General features: G+C 41.0%; 1 protein-coding gene across 8 annotated transcripts in view; it reads left to right on the top strand.

Annotated features, from left to right (window-relative positions):
* LOC111835489 (agrin-like) overlaps positions 1-24,477 on the top strand; it is a 146,647-nt gene that overhangs the window by 62,482 nt on the left and 59,688 nt on the right. For 7 of the 8 annotated variants that reach the window (XM_072702438.1, XM_072702437.1, XM_072702436.1 and 4 more), the window contains one exon: positions 7,463-7,498. In XM_072702438.1, the coding sequence (XP_072558539.1) occupies positions 7,463-7,498 (36 nt within the window). Of the gene's footprint in view, positions 1-3,699; positions 5,098-7,462; positions 7,499-24,477 lie in introns of those variants that run through there. The other variant, XM_072702442.1, reaches the window with a different exon arrangement.

Below are 24,477 nucleotides of genomic sequence, written 5' to 3'. Positions count from 1 at the left end.
TTTGTAGTGGTGTTCTTGTTGATTGTTGTGATGACTCGCCCGCGCCGGCTAATTCGACTTTGTAGTGGTGTTCTTGTTGATTGTTGTGATGACTCGCCCGCGCCGGCTAATTCGACTTTGTAGTGGTGTTCTTGTTGATTGTTGTGATGACTCGCCCGCGCCGGCTAATTCGACTTTGTAGTGGTGTTCTTGTTGATTGTTGTGATGACTCGCCCGCGCCGGCTAATTCGACTTTGTAGTGGTGTTCTTGTTGATTGTTGTGATGACTCGCCCGCACCGGCTAATTCGACTTTGTAGTGGTGTTCTTGTTGATTGTTGTGATGACTCGCCCGCACCGGCTAATTCGACTTTGTAGTGGTGTTCTTGTTGATTGTTGTGATGACTCGCCCGCGCCGGCTAATTCGACTTTGTAGTGGTGTTCTTGTTGATTGTTGTGATGACTTGCCCGCGCCGGCTAATTCGACTTTGTAGTGGTGTTCTTGTTGATTGTTGTGATGACTTGCCCGCGCCGGCTAATTTGACTTTGTAGTGGTGTTCTTGTTGATTGTTGTGATGACTCGCCCGCGCCGGCTAATTCGACTTTGTAGTAGTGTTCTTGTTGATTGTTGTGATGACTCGCCCGCACCGGCTAATTCGACTTTGTAGTGGTGTTCTTGTTGATTGTTGTGATGACTCGCCCGCGCCGGCTAATTCGACTTTATAGTGGTGTTCTTGTTGATTGTTGTGATGACTCGCCCGCGCCGGCTAATTCGACTTTATAGTGGTGTTCTTGTTGATTGTTGTGATGACTCGCCCGCGCCGGCTAATTCGACTTTGTAGTGGTGTTCTTGTTGATTGTTGTGATGACTCGCCCGCACCGGCTAATTCGACTTTGTAGTGGTGTTCTTGTTGATTGTTGTGGTGACTCGCCCGCACCGGCTAATTCGACTTTGTAGTGGTGTTCTTGTTGATTGTTGTGGTGACTCGCCCGCACCGGCTAATTCGACTTTGTAGTGGTGTTCTTGTTGATTGTTGTGATGACTCGCCCGCACCGGCTAATTCGACTTTGTAGTGGTGTTCTTGTTGATTGTTGTGATGACTCGCCCGCACCGGCTAATTCGACTTTATAGTGGTGTTCTTGTTGATTGTTGTGATGACTCACCCACACCGGCTAATTAGACTTTGTAGTGGTGTTCTTGTGCTCTCATCTCATATTTACAATTTTCCAACATGACTTGAAGGCAGGATAAGTCCAGCCGCTCTCTGCTGCTCAGCCCCCCCTAATCTCCCTCCACAGTGTTTCTGTCTAATGTCTGCAGGGAAACGAAGATATAAAAAAAAGGACCTGACAGCACAGACCAGCAGAGCATGGAAGGTATTAAATACGCATATCGATGTTGTTAGTGTGATGAAAAGGAAAGAAAACCCTTAAGTGAGTGGCTGATGGTTAGTTCCTCTCCATTAACGCTCGACGCCAGCCTGGCCCAGTTGGGCATGGCTGTTCATGGCCTTTGATCCAGCCAGCTGGGATATCATCCAGTTCCCCCTTGCCCACCCTTACTGGGGGATGGAGTTTCCTTACTGTGCCAAACCTTTGGGCTTTTCCAGGATATTCTAGGCTGTGCTGGGCTAGCAAGATGGTCACTCCCCAGACCTATCTGGCTACAGTTAGGCTTGAGACAGATGACTCCGTGCTATTCCCGCAAGCAGACTATGGCTGGTAGGAGCACTTCATGTGGGCAAGGTATTACCAGTGCCTAAGATATCACCATTGCCAGTTTATTTGTAGTGAGTTCACCAGTTCACTCTTCTCTGATTCCTATACTGAGTGTGCTGCTTTCTACCCTAAGATCGAACCCAGGACTGCTGGTGCCATGCAGCCGGGTTCCAGTGTGAGGGAGGCTCTGCAGGTTGGGTTCAAGATCAGAGGGTCGCTGGTTCAACTCCTGTGGCCCCCAAAGTGGTTTCATTTCTGGGCCCTTGAGCACGGCCCTTAACATCATTTGCTCCAGGGACTGGCTGACACTGATTTCTCATTCAAACATCTCATTGGATCTTGACTGCAGTTTGCAGTTTACTTTTAGATAACAAGCCCAGTCTTTCTTGTTCTGTAATGTTATCATGCCCCGGCGGTTTGGGCAGCCAGTTAACCTTGGATCCCCAAGTTTTTTTTCCCCTTCCAACTCAGGAGTTTTTGGTTCATCTTCTCTGTTGCTTCTACCTTTCTTTCTTTCATTTCATCTCATTTCATTTCAAGATCTTCCCTTTTTCCAGTTTTTGAATCATTCTGTATAAATTATGCAGGATTGTCACAACACATTCGTGTTCCTTGGGGCAACACAGTTGTGAAAGGTGCTATATAAAAATAAATTGCATTGAATTGAATTGGATAAATGTGTCTACTAAATAATTAAATATTTTGTGCTTTTAATTTAGTGAATTATTATCATAATTGTCTTTCATGAACTTGGTGCCAGCTTCTCCAATTGGCTTTAATTAGTTGAGCGGACTGTGAAAATAGATGTAGTCTAATCAAAATGTGTCTAGGTACGTTGATGACTTTTATTGGAATGTAATATGCAGAAAAGTGAAGCTTGTTTGGCTAGTTAGAGTTTTCAGCTGCTTTACGAAATCACACATTTTTCTAACGAATTTGTTCCACTAGACTGTGATTTACAGATTAAGGAGCAAGTGAACAGGGATCAGGTTGAGTGATGTACTGTATATTTCTATAGGTGATTCATGATGCAAAAGATTTTGACTTGTTATAATATAATAGGTAACATGGTTTTTGCTTTTTAATTTTTCTCTCAAGCCATTAATTCTCTTTTTCTCTTTATTATTATTATTATTATTGGCCATTTTTAAAACATACGACATGCATGATAATGCTGCAGTTGTCCAAGGCTGCTGTAGATAAGCATAGCGTGGGTGTATGTCTGCATGCTCATGTAACGATGTCTTAAAAGAATCCCACGGAAAGTGAAGCCCTGTCACAACGTTAACTTCCTTATGAAGCATCCCATCCTGACCAACTGATCAATTTTACTGAATATTCATAGTCTTTTTCTGTTTTTAACGAAGATAGAGATTGTGTGGCAGTTTATCAAACAAAAAAGAGAAGAATTGAGAGGTGTAAGTTGAGGGGTGTCTTTGAGGCTCTGAATAAGCTTTAGTTTGTCACAATATTGGCTTAAAAACTGAGGTGTGGGAAGAAGACTGAAAAAATGTGTTTCAGAGCAGACAGGGGAGTTCATACTTACAGTGAGACTAAAATCATCTGACGACTTGTCATTCTGTCTTTTTTTCCTCTAATAATGAAATCTGAGGCTTGCAAATCAAACCAGTTAGTTGCAATAAATTCACAGCAAATGTTCTGTTGCTGGAAAACATTAAGAAGAGTCTCGATGTCTTCTGGTGCGATCTTTCCTTTGTGCTCATTCAGTTGCTTCCCCTAACCCCCTAAAGAAGTATTCCCAGATGCTCATTCTCTCACTTCCTGTTTTTCATGCCTGCCCCCTCCTGCTTTTTGCCGGAGTCAGCCCCTCACATGCACTCGTCGCTGTCTTTGCCGGTTGAAATGTGCAGCAGTTTTGAATCGGCAATGTAGCAAAGGCAGTGACTCTCCTTCTCTGCCAGAGTATAAGGATCCGGCTTCTGAGCTTCTCTCTCTCTCTCAGGCTCTGCCTCCCTCTCTCACTGCGTGTCACACACACACACAGCCTCTAGCCGGCTGAGTGAGGAGCAGCGCATTCACATCAGGCAACAGTACCGGGGGCTAGAAAGCAAGCAGGTCCACTGAGGCCAGGCAGGATGGGCAGTGACACTCAGAAGGTGGCCCCAGAAAATCCCCACTGAAGGAAGGGCTGAACGAACCCGTTTTTTCTTACTCCGAAAGAAAAACAATCAAATCTCTTCTTTTTGGGGACAAAGAGAAGCTATTGCCCTTTCCTGAGTGAGTTTGTCAGCAGACGTTGACCAGGTACAGAGGACAAAACAATATTTGGACTGGGTATTTTTTTATGCTGCGTAAAGCTTGGTCTTTTCTTTTGCCCCAGTTTGGTTTGATTTTGCTGCTGATCATCGCCTGCACAGACGGGGCCAGTCATCTGTCCCTCCAGCTTGCAGGGACCCTGCCCCCTTGTAGGGGGAGGGACTGGGTGTCTAGGAGTGCAGCAGACGAGTGGAGGGATTTCATTTTCGGTTTGAGGGAGTTTCTGGCAGCTGCTTCATGTCCATCTGCTAATCACTCATCATCAATCCTAATCCATTGGAGGGGATATCATAATTTTTTTTCCTGGCTTGAAGAACCTGGAGCAGGACTTATTGAGCTGGATGAGCAGAACCAGTCTTCCCCACATTTTTGGATATCCTGTGCGAGGTACCAGGATGTTACACTGCAAGGACTCCACCAAGAACTAGCACAAGGGGTTAAAGGCCGCTTGGATTGGCACTGGTGACCTGTAGATGGGGGAAGACTCCATGGCTCTCATTTCAGCTGTCTTTTCAGTCACTCATAACCAGCACTTCTCCATTCGGCGTTCCTGTTTTCTATAATCTAAGCACTCCTGGTTCCTGGTTTACTGTTTCCTGGGGTTTTACAGTTTTACTGGGAACACCGAGCTCTCGTGTCAGACACCAGGGCTCACCAGAGTGCTGATACTGTTGGCCAGGTAGCTGCAAGTAACTGCGAGAGTGCACCTGGCCACTGGGGTGACTATCGCCACTCCTGCATCACTGCAATGGGGGTGGGGACATGCTGTCAGAGGTAGTGGGGACCCCCCCGTCCTCTCCCATCATGGATGCTATTACTGAAGGGACCATTTTGCTTGGAAACTGGAACATCTGAACATCTGTTGAAAAGCACTTAGTTTGGACCTTTCTTGTTGTCCACCTCTATTCCTGGTATCGTGTTTCCTGGTCTCTCCCTCCCCAGCCAGGGTTTGGGGTTCAGGATGAGCCGTTGCCAATACTCCGTCCCCCTTCCTGAGCGGGACAGGATGTATCAGCACAAAGTGTCACTGGTGGTTCGCTACTTCATGATCCCCTGCAACATCTGCCTGATTCTGCTGGCAACTTCCACGCTCGGCTTTGCTGTGCTTCTCTTTCTGAACAACTGTAGGTGTCTGTGTCTGTGTGTGTCTGTGTCTGTCTGTGTGTGTGTCTGTGTCTGTCTGTGTGTGTGTCTGTGTGTGTGTCTGTGTGTTTGTGTCTGTCTGTGTGTGTGTGTCTGTTTGTGTGTTTGTGTCTGTCTGTGTGTGTGTGTCTGTTTGTGTGTGTGTGTCTGTCTGTGTGTCTGTGTGTGTGTGTGTGTGTCTGTCTGTCTGTGTCTGTCTGTCTGTGTGTCTGTGTGTGTCTGTGTGTGTGTGTCTGTCTGTGTGTGTGTCTGTGTGTGTGTGTCTGTCTGTGTGTCTGTCTGTGTGTGTGTCTGTGTATGTCTGTGTCCGTCTGTGTCTGTGTGTGTGTCTGTGTCTGTCTGTGTCTGTCTGTGTGTGTGTCTGTGTTTTTGTAATTATTACGTTGCTGGGACCAGATTGCCCCACAATGTGATAAAAACCTATAATTTTTTACCTTACGGGAACATTTTCTGTCACTCTAATCAAAAAACTAAAAATCCCACAAATCATGTATTTTGTTTGATTACTTACGGTTAATGATAGGGTTGGGCAGACTGCTTGTGTGTCAGTATTAGTTTTTGCAAGGGAATGTATATTATTACGTGTAAATGAGTGACTGAGTAAGTGTGAGATTTACGGTCTGTTATCAACAATGTAAAAGTCCGATTAGATGGGATAGATGTGACCCCTGAACTTTTATTAGGCTTTGACTGACTTGGACAAAGCAGAAGTCTGAAGAATAGACCTTTTGTCATTTCTACCGTAGATACGGCATGATATTGGCGTCAACCACTGTATGAGTGATACGACTGTGTGTTCAGTTTGCTTACGTATAACAGAAGCATAACTGTGAAAGTGTGGAAAAAACTGTACTGTGTATTTTCCTCTAAAAGCAACGGGTCTCATAACCGTATGTTAATAATTTGTCTGTCATCGACTGCTCTCATGTCCTCATGAGGCAAGTGACACAACATGAAACTTCCTCGGATTACCTCGGAGTCTGTGGTCCATTTAGATGTTGCTGTATTAGGTGATCACCACCACAGTGAAAAGGCCATTATGCTGTCCAAGAAAGCCTCCGTTAAATGCACTTAGCTACTTTAATGCTGTTGCATCTAAATTCAAATGGAAGGTCATTAATTACTTTTATCACACAAATGCAGAACCAGGATGCTTGTGCCTTTTTTGAGTGGAGTTCCACCGACATTATTGGTCTGATTTTTTAATGCTGACAGGTGGTAGATTTTTTGTGAATTTGTGTCTTCGCCTTGTTTCATAATGTCTTTTCCATCTAGACATTACTCTCGCACATGGCTTTTAAGATTCACTTGCTGATAGAGAAAGAGTTCGTTTTTGTTACAGCAAAGTTGAAGCAGAAGGCATTTGTTTCTTGCATGCACTGAATGCTGTGCTATAGGCCATGGAGATAACAGTCTAGAAGTTATCGAATAAAGGGCATTAAAACACAAATTTTGCATGTTTTTTTTTCTTTTTCCAAACAAGACGCTCCCAGGCAGTGTTATTGGTAAGTAGGTCATGAGTCAGTGTAGGTGCTGAGCGATTCGGAGCTGAGGTGCCCCGGCTGTGACAGTACCCTGCCGCTCCTAGCTGTTTGTCACCTCAATCAAGGCAGCATTTTAAAGTCAGTCGGTGTCACTGGGTGGATTATGGTCATGCATTAGGGTACCTTTACATTTTCTGAGTGAGTGGGTTGGGGCAGATTGGTTCAGTGATGTGTCCTTTTAGCACATTCTGATATGAAAAGCACTGTTGCATTCTGGGTTGGAGGTTGGAACCCTTCTTAGACTGTGTATGTCCATGTTCTACCTCTGTTGTGCATGTGTCCTTTAGGTTGCCTCCTGCACTTCAAAGATGTGTAGTTTGGCTAGTCAGCTTCTCAGAGTTGTCCATAGTGTATTAATGTAAATGTGGGCCTGTGTGTGGACTTGGTGACAGACTGGCGTTCTGTCCAGGGTGCCCCTCCCCCAGCCATGGGCCCTATGCTACCTTGGGTAGCCTCCAGACCTGCTGTGACCTTGACCAGGACAGGTGGTTGGAAGATGAATGGAGGAAACGTTTTATTCCTATTTAATTTCCATCACAAAAATTTGTTTGTGGACACATTCTGAATTATGTGTAAGTTTTGTATCACCAATACCTAACCGTAACCATTTTCCATATTGCGATGCAAGTGGTTTGGTTCAGGCTTTAAAACCCGTTGCAGTAGCTGATTCCTCCCATTGGAGAGCTAAAAGTGAATATCTGGAATTTTCACAAGTTTGTGTTGAATCATATTGGTAAATATTGAGCTGAATGTGATGCAGTGTCTGTGAAGTAATATGCTGTTTTATGTTTTCTTTTTTCAGACAAACCAGTTAACTTCCAAAATCAAATACTTGATGGTAAGTAATTGTTGCTTTCTTTCTATTTCCTCTCTACCAGTAACATAGTGCTCCATCAGAGGTTTTAGTGGGGCTCTCCATTTAATTGTAGCAGTGCAGAGACAGGGACATGGTATCATTTGGTCTGGGGTCTTTGTCTTTCAGATATAACTTTAGCTCAGCTGCCTTTCATCCATTAGCTGTGCTGTACCTCATTTTCCTTGATGTTCCAGTGTCATCTAGAGCTATTCCACTTTGTTTCTGGCCCAGTTGGCAGATCTGTACGCTTCAGTCTCAGTCACTACGCTCGCTCAAGATACACGCTTGCTAAATGAATGCATCACACTGTGTAAAAGTTTTAGTCAGCATGGATACCTGAATCAGCCTTGCCTACAATGGTAGCACTAATATCCCAGTAATTTTGGAAGCTGAGGGTGACAGCAGGATCTCTGACAGTGAAAAGAGATAGAAGCAAACTAGGGAAGGCGATGAATGGGATTCCCATAATCCTCGTGTCGCCTGCTCTTTCTCACCAGATTATGGTGCAGAAATCAGAATGAACAAAAAACTTTATTTATACAGATATCTGACATGGTACACCAGATAAATAATTTTTAAAGTACATGGACATAGATAAACAGATATAAAAATTTTAAATTGACAGTCATTTTTTCTGCAGTTTATGATGGGATTATGTATGTCTGTGATTGTTGTATGAATTGGGGCTTAATGTTAATTCATGTTAATTTATGAATTTCTTCACAGCACTAATTTGGGGTCAGGAATGTAAAGAAGACCCCTAACCCTTAAATACATTCTTTATCCAAGCACTGCACAGTTCCTTGCATGATTTATTTTTCTTCCTAAATGTAAATTGAATGACAGAGTCCCAAGCCACTTATCTTATGAGCAGCAACAACTTCTGTATGAATCCTTTACCCGTTCGGGGACTGATTGACTAGTTATTTGGTGTTTTGCTCACCGTTAAGTTGTAGGGGGTTTCAGTCAAATGATCTTAGTGAGGATGAGTAAAGCATGTGTGCTGTTTTTGCTAAACTCTACTTACCTGGCCCTTTGTGGCAGGGTACTGGGGGCATTAGAGCACTGAGGTCAGTTTCCTGATTCGATGTGCTAATTTAAAATGCTAATTGGAGAATTCTCGCCTAGTGCCATCCTCAAGAATTGCATTTGGCACCTAAACTCTGCACGAGCAGATAAGTATTAGGGAGCGACATATGTGCTTCTACCAAAGGAGAGATTGCAGCACCGAAATGCACTCCTCTGTGGTATTTAATAATGAGATGGGCATCTCCTGAAGATCCTTGATTGTTGTGTACATAAAAGCTCAGAAGTACTCGGACAACTTTTTATCCGTTTAACTCTCCTTCCTCCATACTTTTTCATCCCTCTGTTTTCATGCAGTATGCCACGTTTAGTAGACTAGGTGAATGGCAGTAGATTGTGTAAGCATATGCCAGAGTGTGTTTGTACCACTGCTTTTGGTATTAATCGTAATGCCATTTCATCATGTCATTGTTTATTTATACTTGCATATGTTCTAACTTTTACTCATACTTTAATGTGTTTTCTTTTTTTCTCAGTTGCAGTATTCATTCTGTTTTCATTGTATATTGCAGATGCAGGCTGACAGTTTTTATTTTTAAATAGGAAGGCAACAGTTAAACGGAAAGAAAAGAAATGAAATGTCAGTAGATTTGCAGACTGTAAAAAATGCATACTGAAATACATACTAAAAACACAAAATTGGCATACTGAAGTGGGTGTTTATGAAAATGTCTACTTCGGTGGTCCTTTCTTGCGAGTAATTCAGATTAAAGGTTAAAATTCTTAACTAAAAGCCAGTGAGTGGATACGTAAAAGTGTTTTTAGATGTAAATGGACTTCAGGTTCCATTAGCACCAGGTTTGGATGAGAATTGCAATTAAATGCCTAAAATGGCTGTGATCTTGAACCACTCTTCTGTTATTGTTTGCCATGTTTTCCAGCCCGCAAATCCCCTCATTCACAAATATTGCAGCGACGTTTTTATTAAACTTAAACTATGATTTAATAGAACTAACTTAATAATTTATAGCATGTTTGTATTTTGCAGTTATTGTAAAGGTATATATACAGGTAAAGGGTAAATACTCCGGGCTGTAGAGTTTAATACTCCGGGCTGTAGAGTTTAATACTCCGGGCTGTAGAGTTTTGGTGATGTATCATTATCTTTGAATGTGCAGTATTAGATTCATAATGAAGTCTGCTGAGAATATACCTTCTATGGTAGAGAGGCGGTACACATACTTCTGGTGGGAAAAGTACAGCAGAAATTAATAGTTACAGGCTCAGGCATTAGCAGATATAGATAATTATTGGTTTGTTATCTTAATTAAATGTTAGAATTAGTGTCACGTGTATCTGCACAAAAGACCCTAGTATCCATCTCACCATTATAGTGCAAGGATATATATATATTAATCGTGATACCATAACCAGCCTGCATTAAGCAGTCAGAGATTGGATTTTGCTTGCTGTGTGATTAGGTAGGTGATGCTCGAGTCTCTGGGCTGCGTTTAATACTGTGAAGGCAAAGTGTACCACTGTCTAGCCCTGGACTTGTGCTTGAACTTCAAGTAATAATTTTTAATTTTTTTAGGTTGACTGCACAGTCTATTTCAGGATGACATTTACGTGTAATTAAGTTGATTGCACATCATCAAGTCTGTACGATGTACTTTTAAAATGTTATATACTTTTGTAAGTTAAATAAGTAACCTTCGTGTGTGTGTCTGTGGCTCAGTGGGCTAAGCCTGTATGCTTGTAATCTGAAGGTTGCCGGTTCAAACCCAGCCTCAGCATGTCTGCAGGTCCTTAAGCAAGGTCCTTAACCCCCAGCTACCTGGGCGCTGCCATGAGTGGCTGCTGTTTGCGGACAGCTTGCTTACGAGGAGCAAGCTGAGGGAGCCGTAAAAGAGACAGTTTCCCCACAGGAGTTAATCAAGTGGTTATTATTATTACATGTTTGTATAACTGAAGCAGGAATATTTAGGTTGTCAAAATGCCAATTGATATTTTCCTGTTACCCTATTTATTGCACAAATGAATGAAAAAATGTATTAAAATATTCTGCAAACAATTGTGACAGTGAGTAATATAATACATTTGCTATGGAATTTACACACTTTACTAAACCTCAACGGAGACATGTCTGATATTCAGAAAACCAAAAACGCAATACAAATGAAACATTTATTAACAAACAGTTGGATTTGATTGTTTTCATACAAGACCAGTGCTCAGTGGTACCAAAATATTATGTTTAAATTAGTTTACTCTAATAATAATAATAATATAAACAAATAACATGGCCCTACAGTGGCATCTCAGTATTAGAGTTAGCGCTGTTGAAGATATGCTGCCTCTATTACAAACATGTTACTGAGGGCCTGATTATCTGTATCAGGTGTGTTAAATTAGGGCTGTAGCTAAGATCTGCAGGGTGGTGGGTCTCCATGAGAAGGGCTGGGCACCCTTAGGGTATTTTCACATATAGTCCTATTTAAAGGATTTAAACTCAGTCCTCTTAGTGGTTCAGAATGTGGAGTGACAGCAAGCTCACATTGTGAGTACATTTGAAAGAGGACTCGGTTCTCTTTGGTCCACTTCAGGTCTGATGGGGCCTCAGTCCTCTTTCTGTTGACATTATTGTTACCAGCAGCTATGGTTCCATCTCCGTACTTTACGGACATCCTACATCCTGGTGCAGTACCATATGATGGCAAAAGGTGAAGAGAACCTGAGGCACTTTGTATCCATAATGTCCCGGTTAACCGAGACTTGAAACTGAAACCACCTCGGGGGGGGGGGGGGGGGGGCTTTGAGATTCTTGACCATGTTTGAAAAGATTTTTCAACCCATTCAGCAAAGTCATTGTAATGCCATTTATATTGACTTCCAATTCATCATGTAACCCTACCTAAGAGAGAGGATCAGTATAGAGAACCATGTTGTCATTGCTGGCCAGTGAGCATATGCAATGACAGTGTAACACTTCTATTATGCATCATGGGAGTTATTGATTATGCTCAACACTTTACGCTATAAATCTAACATCATTCTGACACCCTGTGTTTCCAACCTTGACAGGTTTTAATATGGTCCTCTGAAAATAAACTTTCCCTTTTTCCTTCTGTAAAGCCTGTGAGAATCTCTCCCTGTTGTTATACTGACCTAGATCTTAGGCTCTGATTCATGAGATTGTAGGAAAAGCTCTCCTTACTGCTAAGTTTGCCTTGTTTAACACTCTCCTGGATGCGGATCATGCAGTTCTCATGTATGCGCTTTCCCTGAAGCTCATGATTGCCCTTATCTGGCAAAACCAGAGCAGTCCTGTTTGTTAGTCAGCTTACCAGGGGTATGTTTCCCAGAAGCTCTAGTTAGCGATGTACTTAGTTGGAACCATTCAGTTGTATGTTAGTTGCTATGCTTTTAGGAAATGCACCCAATTAAGACTCAGTTTATCTTCGTATTATATTTTTCTGAAGGCTTCAGGTTATCATTGTCTAATGTATACAGTTTTATTGTAGGCACTTTAGTTAAGGTCTAGAAGGCATTTATTATTCAGATCCTTCTGGGACAAATCTACATACAGATCATTCTGCTCCAGTGGGATTTTTTTTATAGTTGAGCCTGTCAAGGAATCAGCCTGCAGAAATTCAAGATTTTTCCACAAAGTGATTTGACATTTTGTGTTTTCACACCAGCTGTTTGTAGGAGTCTGTGAACTGTTCATATGAGCTTTCTAAGTTATATCTGAATAATTTTGCCGGGTCCCAGACTGAAAACAACAAGGAAAACTAAAAAAAGAGTGTTGCTGAAATCAGCTAAATTGCTGTTTTTGTTTACCTTCAATGATATTATTTAACGGTCCTGTAATTGAAAGACCCTGTTCATACCTGGTATTAACATGCGTCCTGGGTGGTCCGATCACACGTGGACAGCGCTAAATATGTCCATTCACACCTGGTATTAACATGCGTCCTGGGTGGTCCGATCACACGTGGACAGCGCTAAATATGTCCATTCACACCTGGTATTAACATGCGTCCTGGGTGATCCGATCACACGTGGACAGCGCTAAATATGTCCATTCACACCTGGTATTAACATGCGTCCTGGGTGGTCCGATCACACGTGGACAGCGCTAAATATGTCCATTCACACCTGGTATTAACATGCGTCCTGGGTGGTCCGATCACACGTGGACAGCGCTAAATATGTCCATTCACACCTGGTATTAACATGCGTCCTGGGTGATCCGATCACACGTGGACAGCGCTAAATATGTCCATTCACACCTTCCATTAACATGCTTCTCTGCATGCGTCTCAACTGATCACTTTTAATTGGACCTCACTTTCCTGCAACTTATTTATATAAGCACATAATCACTTCCGTATACAGAGTCTGCCAAACCATGAAAGAAGGAGAAGAATAAATCAAGGTATCGGCGCATTCCAGGGTAAACAAACTGCCGGAGATGTTTGTAATGAATGCCATAAAACTCAAAATGTAATGAATACATAAATATTTTAATAACCAATGTGTCCTATTATTTTTAAATAATTCCATAAAAGGTATTATATTTCTTAATAACATTTATTTTCTATGTATAATCTCTAAATTGTATTTCGTAATAACGTGACTTAAATTTGACCGTCGTTATTATAAAATATTATTTCGCATAATGAAAATGTGATTTCTTAAAACTTTCATGCAATATTTCACAATCAAGTTAAAGTTTTCACATTGTAGTTATGCATTTTTATACCACGTCAACAAATGTTAAAATGGTATTTTAGGACTTAGGTTAATACTTTTCTGTTCAAGGGCAAAGGGTTCAATCTGTAATGCATTATGTTGGTTGCCATATGATAATATTTAGAAAAGTTCAACGAAGAGGTTCATTGTTTTGCCTAATTTGCCTGATTATCTGACTTGGAGCAAATTAAGCAAGAGAAGTAGTCAGGCCCGGAGTGGGACTGAATTTCTTACTAGGGGTTCAAGCCCCCTGACAGCCCAATATAAAACAAACATATATAAACAGTTACACTCTTATTATGTGTTTTAATTAGCATATCCATTATCTAGGCTGTTGAACACACATTGTTACTGACACACTTTAATTTTTCGCTAATGTAATTTTTACCAGCGCGGTTCACCAATATTAATAAAGTGTGGAGCAGCTTTGGCATAATAAGGAGGCCTGATCAAAGTGGGCATTAAGTATAACCCTATTTCTTGATGTTGTAGTTATGCTTACAATGCAGTTTAGCTCACAATGGCCCAATCTGCACTGACTCACATTCTAACATAAATCATATGTCAAATACCATTTGTGCATTTAATGCGCGCGTACGCACGTATGCCCACACGAGGACATCAGCTGAGTAGGTGGTCCTTCAGTGCGGCCTAGGACACATTCACGTTCACAATGTGGCTATTTGCGTCCCAGACCACCTCCAAATGTGGTTTGAGTGATCAGATATTGTTATGCTTTCAATCTGTTTTGGATCTGTTCACACCTGTATCTAGGGCTGTCCACTTGTGATCGGATCACCCAGGACGCATGTTAATACCAAGTGTGAACAAGGTGAACAAGGCCAAAGAGAACAGATAGAAGCTGTTTTGTATTTAGATGATTTCTCTTAACTCCAGAGAACCTTGCATCTACTATACACTGCCCGGCCAAAAAAAAAGTCGCCATTTAAATTTTTCATTGGACCGCCTTTAGCTTTGATTATGCCGCACATTTGTCACCCTTTATTATCCATATTTGCATTAATTTCTCACCGAGATCCTGTATTGACAAGCGAGTTGAACCTCCATAATGCCTCCTTCATCACATCCCAAAGACCTTCAATGAGGTTAAGGTCACAACTCTGTGGTGACCAAGTCATGCGTGAAAATGATTCCTCATGCTCCCTGAACCACTCTTTGACAATTCGAACCCATTGAATCTCGGCATCCTTGTCCTGGAATATGCCCATGAAAACAGGGAAGAGAAACATCCATTGATGATGGATGGAGGTGTAACCTGGCCATTCAGTAGATTCAGGTACTCAGCTGACTTTACTTTATTGCTGCATAACGTAGCTGAGCTATAATAATGATTCAGTCATTGGCTCTTAAGTATTTGCTGATATAAATTCAAATGGCGACTTTTTTTTGGCCAGGCAGTGTATTTGCATAATGAAAGTGATTATAGACATCAGAAGGACAGGATGCAACAAATGCTGTAAGCTGTGGATATCGGGTTCAGCAGTTGAAATGCTGTCAACAGGAGTGGTTATATAAATGAATACCTCAGATCCATTGTTTTTTAAAAACAGACAAAGTATGTCCCTGTAAGCAGACGTCCCGTATTTATGCAAGGTTGATGTGGCCTTCTGTAATACTTTGCATCTGTCAGGACTTTTTGTGTAGCAATAAACTTTCCACCCTATGGCTGGTGTGTGAACAAAATCACATGTGTTGGCTTATGCGTTTCACTCAGCAGTTAGTTTACACCTGGGTAACCAGGCTAATCCTTATCTAAACCACATACAAACATTATGCAGTACTGGGGGTCGTCATCACATATTCTGATGGATGTTTTGATTGAAGTAATTTTTACCATGTTTTGCCACAGACATGGTATTTAAAAACATAATCTATTCATATACAGTAAGTTGATAACGATAATTATCACAGTATAATTCAGGTCTTTATGTACTTTGAAGGCTCAAATCTTACTTAGAATGATATTAGAATTGCCCTTAAAATGCAGAACACAAGGTGACAAATCGACTGCAGATCTACTTATTTTATTCACAATATTTCCATTTTTTTAAAAGTTGTGGCTGTCGGTGTTCCTCCCCGACACTTGACACTTCATCTGAGGGAGAGCTTGTCGCTTCCATGATAGTACCAGTACAGTAGCAGTTGGCAGGCTCTGTTGACTCATTCAACCTCGCTGTGTATATGTTGAGCATACTGTAGGTTGTCCGTTATTAAAAGACTGCATGATGTCACAGGTTGATGTGTGATATTAAGCACTGTCCCTTAAGTTTTGCCTTTTCCATCAATCCATCCATCTTTCTAACTGCTTGTCCTATTCAGAGTTGCAGGGCGGTCCAGAGCCTAATCTGGAGGCTACGGGCACAAGGCAGAGAACAACCCATCACACACACACACACACACACACACACACACACACACATATACATCAATATTTGTAGTCATACCTTGGTGGGAACTCTCAATTCATTTCTATGGGAAACATCCTCATTCAGTCAACCCTCATCCCCCAATATAACATCTTTAAACCCTACACAGCCCAAACCTTATCCATAAGTAACCAAACATGAGATTTTTTTTTGCTTTTTTTAGCGAAAAGATGGTACCCACAAGTCAAATTATTTTTCTTCAGTCAAAATATTTTTCCACAGACGCCGACTAGTCTTGCCAAGGACACATTTCTCCACATACCAAAACTGACAATCCTTAGCAGTAACGCTGAATTACATGTCAGCAGTCCCTGGGTTTTCACTGCAGTGTGTAGCTTATCCTTTTCTTTTCATTTTTCAACTGTGAGGCATCCTCAAAATTCCCATCTGCCAGGATGAATGCTTTGTATTATTAATATGATTAGGGCATCTGAACCATAATGTCTTTCTAGCAATCAACTGCCTTTATATACTGTAGATAATACGGTGGAGACTGATCAAGTAAAAGCCACCTGTCATTGTTAAACAATGGTGTGCATGTTTCTTAGGTACCAGTCTTGGGATGGATCCACAGTATCCACATTTTCTCACTCCACCTGGTCACCATTCCTATCGAAGCCGTGTATGTTCTCCTTTTAATTTCACATTAACCCCAGACTGGGTCTCCCTTTCTACATGATCAGTGTTTGTCTATTGTTTTTCCCCTGATGGAATAGTGGATTTGTTTATGTGTAAGGTGAGTTTCATTCACTTATTCTCTTCCTTTCTTCTTATTACTTTGAGTAGTGACTGACGGAATGATATATCCCGCAGAAATGAGCTTTCTTTGCAGGGTGTCCGAGCTCAGTCTTAGGGTGAGAAGCTCAGACAGTCGAGAGGAGCTCAAAGTAGAGCCGCTGCTCCTCTGTGTCGAAAGGAGCCAGCTGAGGTGGTTCGAGCACCTACCTCGGATGCCCTCTGGATACCTCCCTGGGGAGGTGCTTAGGGAATATCCAACCAGGACAGACCCAAGACACACTGGAGAGATTAAATCTCTCAGCTGGCCTGGGATTGCCTTTGTATTTCTCCAGAGAAGCTGCGGCTTTGTGAGAGGGAGTTCCGGGCATTCCTGCTTAGACTGCTGTGTATACATACAGATCATGGCACCCCTCAACAAAGTGTAGAGGGCAGATACTGTATACAGTTGCAATCAGAAATATCAACCCCTTCACCTCAAAAGACATGATAGTAATGTAGATGAAAGATAATGACAATAAATGACAAAAAACTCATTAAATAACAAAAAACAATTATTGATACATATCTCAGTTAATTTGACAACAGAAGTTAACACACCTTCCCAGTCAAGAGTGGAGCGTGTCTTGGAGTCCGGCCATGAGGTCCTTGTTTATTCAGTGCACGTCTTATAGTTGCCACTGAAGCATTTGTACCAGCCTTCATCAGGTCATCCTGATGAAGTTCAACTTTAATATTAGTATTAAAAAGCATTATTTGTAACTTGCTTGTCTCAAGGTCAAGTGCTGTCTTCCGTCCTTCCATCTATCCATCCATCCATCTTCCAAGCATTGGGTCATGGGCCATCTTGGAGCCTGATATAGGGGGGGCATGACACAAGGGAACAATGGATGGAATGCCAGCCTATTGCAGTCACATAACAATGGTAGTTTAGAGACACCAGTTAGCCTGGCTGCATGTCTATAAACTGCAGAAGAAAACTGGAGTACGTGGTGGAAACCCATCCCACACGAAAAGAACTCACAAACTTTACTGACACGGAGCAGATTTAAACACCCCACCCTGGTTGTGGGAGGTGACAGCGCTACCCACTGCACTAATTATCCTGATTTTATAGACCTATTTTGCTTGCCTGACCTTGTATAATTTGTGATCACTCATTCTCTACTGCGTTCGTGAAAAAAATCTTCCCAGAACATCTAGATCGATTGGTCATAAATATCTGGGATCCCATAGGCTGTTATTACTTTGGCCTCCTGATTGAAATGTGGGGTTGAGGGGGATTGTCATAACCCAAATGAAAAGTCAAAGAGAACTACATTGAGTAGAGAAGCAGCACCTGTGAACCAAAACGACATAAACTCTAAAGAAAATCTTAGGCTAGTCAGTCCAAAGCATTCTGTTTTATATCTCCTGGATCCTGCCTGATAAGCGATCTTTTCTTTATAAGCTCCTAAGACCTTTTTCAAACTTTCAAAGTCTAATGAGCTCCCTCAGAACCTGCTTGATAATTCCCTAAGAACCTCCTTGTCAAGTCTTTGCTGCCTATTAGCAAGATATTTTGAGGCATCATCACAGCTTGTTTTCTCAACAGTTGACAAGGTTTTTCAAAGTATTTTTCCCCTGTAATCAAGAAATCTGTTTCCCTGGTTTAGCTATACGCTTCCCAGCTGTTCATTCTAGTGGATGCACAGATTTTGATTAAATGGGGGAGGGGGAGGGGGTGAATTAAGGCTTGATGTTCTGGTATTTAAGCTACATTCCAAAATGACAGTTTTCAAGTATTTCACCTTTGTCTTATTTGCTGGTCTTGGTTGCTTATTTTTATTTATTCTTAATCCTTTTTTCAGCACAGGGACTAATTACTGATCTCCTTCAATAGCATATGTTAATAAATAAGTTATATTTCTGCATATTATCAATACATTTTAACACCCTGCTCATTTTTGCTGCCATCTTTGATTTCACTATAAAATTTGTTAAGAAAAGACTTGGAAGAGGTGTTGCCAAACCAGAACTACAGCCCAGGAAGTTTTAGAAAATAAATTTGCACCCCGTCTCACAGTGAGTAACCAGCTGGAAGCGACAGTTTTATGGCCATGCTTGGATGCATATTTCTGACACAGCTGTAATATGTGGACCCTGAAAGTGACAAGTGACTTTGTTTTGTTTTTTTTAAGCTTCTTACGACGACACCTCTAAGAGTTAATTTTAATGAAGAAATAAAGGTGTAGTTTGGATTGGGTGATAAATAAATATTTCTGGCCAGTTCATTCACCCTGTCCCTTGACTGGTCACAGTGTACAGATGAGGCTTAGGAGGTGGTCAGGAAAGTCCTGACCCCATCGCCATAGCAACCACCATTCCGCTCTCCTCATGTTTTTTAGCCAGCTTTTCATAAGCGTTGTGCCCTCCTTGTGTCATTGCCAGTCGTACTGTCACATTCTTTATAAAAATTTGTCCCAGAACATTTTTCATGGAACAGTGTAATATACCTCAGAGTATGTAATTGTCATTCATTAATGAACATGATTAAAATGTAGCACAATAAAGTATCTTATTATAAAATGTGCTGCATAGTGTCAGAAATGTCATCATGTCCCCTTTGCCAGTAAGTCTGTTATGATTATGAGCATTTTCAAAAAGCCTCAATCAAAAGTACTGTTCAAAAATCTGGCTTTATTAGATGCATTAACTAGTTGTAGTGTGTTTGGTGTCATAAAACTCATTCAATGAAGACAAACAACTGCATTCAAAGAAAGAATAAAATTGTGTATTGTTGGAAATGTCCCCAGTGGTAGTCCCTTGATTTTGATTTGGCAGTTTTGATATGAGCAGACATGTACTGTAATTAATACCAAGCAAAAAAAAAAAAAAGGACAAACATGCCCCCTGTCTATAACACCCAAAGCTAACCCATTGTCTTATATAGAAATCGAGAGCTCTACATTCACATAACCAGGCAAGAAGCTTGAGTCACATTGAAGGTGTGAGGGTTCCTGCAGTGAGAATCAGAGACGTGTGACAGGAACTGAGAAAGAGCTAACAGGCTCTTAGGTATATACTAGCTCTTAGGTATATACTAGCTCTTAGGTATATACTACTTCTTGGGGCCATTCATTTTACCTTTCCAGCCTTAAATGTCCCGTGAGTTTCATTCAAGGCTTCAGGTACGGACAGGAGATGGTAAAATTTTTTTATTTTTTTTTTGCTAAACATTAGCATTGAAGCTTAGTGTACTCACGATTTATGTGAGTGAATGACTGCACAAATTAGGACATTTCTCCTGGGTACCTAAGGCAGATAATGAAACAGCAGTGCAAATTGTCACCAGATGGGACTCTAAGAGTGAGAATTGGCTGGGAAGGTCCCCCAGTTGCTGTTGCTTCCCCATTTTGGGGGCAGGGGTTCAAGTATGATTGCAGAGCTTACATCACTCCATCTGTTGCCAGCAGTGAAGAGGTTTGTGGTTGAGGGAGGGGTGTATGTTCCTTTTTTTTGGAAGGAGAAAAAAAAGAAAACTAATTGGGGTTAATGTGACCCCCTGTGGCCAAAGACAACCTGACTCCTGTGTCCTGGATATGGTGGATGACACTGACCCTGATTATGGGCATAATTCTCCCATCCTGCCATCTGGAGTAGGACACGTCATCACTGAGGCAGCTTATAACTTTTCACAATTCATTCTTGAGCCCCTTAGTTTACAACATTAAAGAGCCTGAGTTTAAGTTCTAGTATTGTACTGACCAGTGGTGGGCAGGATTTCGCTAATCTGCTAATCATTGATTATCAAAGTAACATTTTTGTTAGCAGATTACAGTTTCTGCTAACTTTGAAAGCCATTAGTGGACCAATTCCGCTAACATTAGTTCTACCCATTGTAAATTTGCAGGTAAAGTTAATAAAATGTAACAGTCAAAAACGTTCGTAAACACTAAAATTATTCATATTTGTTACTGTCATGAGCATGTCTGCAACAGTGTGTCTGACTGACTACTTGTAAACACAAGATGTGATTAGTTGATAACTCGTTGGATTTAAGGTGGTCTGGACTAAATATAAGTGAAAGGAGATAGAGTCCATTTAAACGGTGGTACCCAGAATTAACTGGAGAACAGGGGCCTGTATCACAAAGCTGGATTTCTTTCTTAGCTGGATAACTTAAGGTACCGGATGAGCCAGTTGTGAAATACGGCTTCTCCAACAAAAAATCTTATACCTCGCAAAGGGGATATCATAGAAAGAAAATTTCAATACATACTTATTCCGCAGACTCAATAAAATCCCACGATATCCAATTGTGTAAGTTCTAAATATCCCCTGGTAATCACTGCAGTCTGAAAGATAACACTTCAATGTTAAACAGGTAAAAATTTTAGCTCTCTAGGTATATATTTTAAGGGTTTCATAGCCAAAAATTAAACCAAAGATAAATTTATATAATAAAAGTTACTGGTTAGTGGATATCATGAGCTTCTGCTAATTTTTTTTGTGGTTTATCGGTTTAGTATTAATGAATTAAACTATGGAGTTAGTCGATTAGTGGTTAGCAAAGTGAACTTTTCGGGTTGGCTGTACCCACCACTGGTGTTCATCTCACTCTATTCACCTTCACTGCTGACATATCCATGGTGACGTTGGTATCCTGAGTGGTAAAGATGCCCGGTCTCCAAAATAAATAATAGTAATAATAATAATCAGTACAAAAAAACAAATCACTACACAGCATTTCTTTCTTAGTTTTTGTCATATCAAAAATGTAAATCACTGACTTTAACCATAATTTCAGCAATTAATCACAGGCAGTGATGACTGCATAAGGTGTACCTTAAAATTTAAATAGTTCAGTCATTATGAATGCTTTACTCTGAGAAAAATACATATTTATCCGAAATATAGAACATGAATAATCAGTACTTTTTGCGTGTTGTGTTACATTTCTGTGATATGCATACTTTAAAACATTCGGTAGGTTTTTGTACCACTGGTATGTTTCTAACAGCATTACCAGTGAATTTTCAATTTATAATTAGTACATTTGAAATTTGGACAGTCCGCTTACAAATAAACAAGACTTATATAAAATTTGGCTCATATTGTGCATCTATTTTTGTCGGGTTTTACCAGAAAGAAAAGCAGCTTAATATCCTTCCAGTTCTGTTATGATTTCAGATGGGACCCTGGGCATCTTTCAGAATCCCAGCAGCATCTACAAAGCATGGATGTTTGCTTTTCCTTTGTTGGAAGTAATTAACTCTGCGAAGGACTGTGGGAGATAACAAGCTACCGCTGATGCAAGTGTGTGTGTCATTCTGAGATGCATGTATGCCTCAAACTAGGATAAATTTCATTGTGTCTGTCGTGACTTCAGGAAATCCTACAGTAACTTGCCACATTGAAAAATTATTTTTTTAAAGAGAAAAAAAATACCCGTAATGACAGAGGAGGCTAATGAACTGGAAAGTCTTTAATGAGCTTCATAGCAGGCTGCTTGTTTACATCAGTATGGGAGGAGTTTTTGTGTATTACAAATACTGGCTTTCCCATTGTCCTTCTATAGGCTGCAGCCTGAACAGGAAAAAGTGAGAGCACTTGAGTGAGAGAGAAAGTTAGTGATTTGTCGAGAGTGGTGGTCAGCAACTGGGGGCCCTGGTCTACATCCGGACCAAAATATAACTGAACCTGGCATGCAAATCAGCCAGAAGACCCACCACCCTAACCTCAATCCCAGTGGCATTTGGACCTCTGGGAGAAATAGGTGGGGACCCCTGCTCTAGGTGTAAGACTTGAGTCATTTGTTGTATGAGAGTGACTAGCTAGATGAGGAAAGATCCATCCTGACCCTGAGTCAGTGTTTGGCATCAAAGCAGTAGGTAACCCTTTAAAATAACAACTGGAACATGAGCAAAGAACAGAAGCACAGGTACCATCCTCCATAATGTATAAGCCGAGTTTGAGTTTGACTTTCTTTTGGCTTTAATTGTGTATTTTGCTAATTAATGTCATTCAAACCTTCTTTTTCTGCAAAAAATAGAGGCGGTCATGAATTTTAATTCCTGTTATGTTTTACACTTGTTTTTAGAATAAATTAGTGTCTCCACAACTGAGTCACTGTAAACCTTTAGTGATTCTGTTACGAGTTTATGTGTAAGATTAATGTCATTGGTATTCCATGGGACTACAGCAAACACTTAGGCTGTCATTCAGGAAAAACCACAGACTCTCCTGCTATAAACTCTGCTTGTCCATGGCAGTTTATGTTGGCAGCATCACTGCCGCATCTCACATTCTTGATGATCGGTTGTCACAGGACTCAGTCTCATCCTGCCATCTCTCTCTCTCAAGCTGAAGTGGTGCTTAGAAGAAGAACGATGTTGTGAAAACTGTTTGTGTGGGGGGGGGGGGCATCAATAGAAAATGGTAACATGGCAACAAATGGAGAGTGAACTACATGTTCAACATGAACTGGATACAGGGCAAGGATGTGAAGAGTCGCAAAGGAGGTGTCGAATGAGGGAATCGGGAAGAGACAGCAAGCACTCGCCAAAACAGAGGCTTGAATAATTTAAGCTTGTGTGGTGTTGCTGACAGGCACTGTTGATTTATTCATGTATATTTGAGGAAGTTGTAATCTTTTCATAGCTTGCCTGCTTTGCTTTGTGCTGGAGATGACAGTGACAGAATCGGGCCTGTTACTACATCTCCATTATTAATATCAGGCACCCAGGCAATGTAGGCCTGCTCCACGTTTAAGTCTCTCATACATCTGGTTTCCCCTCAAATTTACTTTAAGTGTGAGTTATTTGGCACTTTTTATTGAAGATTTCTGGCTGCCTTCCATACAGGAATTTTCTTTGAATAATAGGGGATAGCGCTTCAGTATATTTCTGTACAGAACTTCTCTGATTCTTCTTACCATTATATATTATATTGTGTGTATACACTGATGAGCCAACATAATAAAACTGTTCAACTTACACATTGTGAGAGAATTTTGTCTTAAATGTATTTTACTTATCAACTTTATTTGATGGTGGTCATGAAATATAGCACTTTATCATAACATACCAAGCTGTTAATATTCTGTTTAAGGTTCTGTTGGTTCAGATTTCATGGTTGTTCACATTAAAGGTTCCAATTATTCCAGTTAAGCTTTTTCGTGGGATTACTACACTTTAATCACATACATCACATTGTTAAGGCTGATTAAAAAGCTTTTTTCTGGTCTCTCTGAACAAATCTGTGAATTCTTTTCTACATCACCACCACTTGTTTAGTGATATATTGTTGATGATAATAATAATTGCAGTGTCTCAAGTATCTAGTCTATTCTGAGAAGCTACATTCACATCAGTTTGGCAAACACATTTTTTTTGCGCAGTTGTTCACAAATCAACAACAACAACACACAAATGCAGTGATGTGTCGATAACTGCAGACACAAATCACTGCAAGTTCATAATCAGAAACTTGTGCTGATTCAGATATAAAAATTCAATTCTCTGTAATGTGTCCAAAAACTATGTTTACCAATGTAATTTGCCCACATTTCAGTCTGAATTTATGCACTTTTCCCAGATGCAGATTTATTTTCACATCAGCAATGTAAACGAAGTACCTCATATTTTACAGACAAGTAAAGTGTCAGGGCTTTGATCTTAGCCTCAGCAACACGCTCATCACCTCTCAGGGGAGATGGTGGCGTATTGAGTAACAGTCATGTGGATTCTCTTAACTCCCATCCCTCTAGTGACTTTCAGTACCAGTCAGTAATGTGGGCATTCCAAGCCATGTAATAAAGAAAGGGATAGTGTCACATCACATGACCTGGCCACCTGACCCAAACACAGCAGAGATGGTTTTGGAGGGGTTTGACCAGAGAGTGAAGGAAAAAGCAACCAGTGAGAGCTCAGATCATATGGGACCCCCTTCAGGGCAGCTGGAGAAGCATCACAGGAGGCCTCCTCATTTAACTGGCGTAGAGGAGATAGTGGG

The sequence above is a fragment of the Paramormyrops kingsleyae genome, chromosome 18, assembly GCF_048594095.1.
Source record: "Paramormyrops kingsleyae isolate MSU_618 chromosome 18, PKINGS_0.4, whole genome shotgun sequence".
In the NCBI taxonomy this organism is placed as follows: Eukaryota; Metazoa; Chordata; class Actinopteri; order Osteoglossiformes; family Mormyridae; genus Paramormyrops; species Paramormyrops kingsleyae.
Note: the sequence above shows the minus strand (reverse complement) of the source record. Positions and strands in the feature narration are given on the sequence as shown.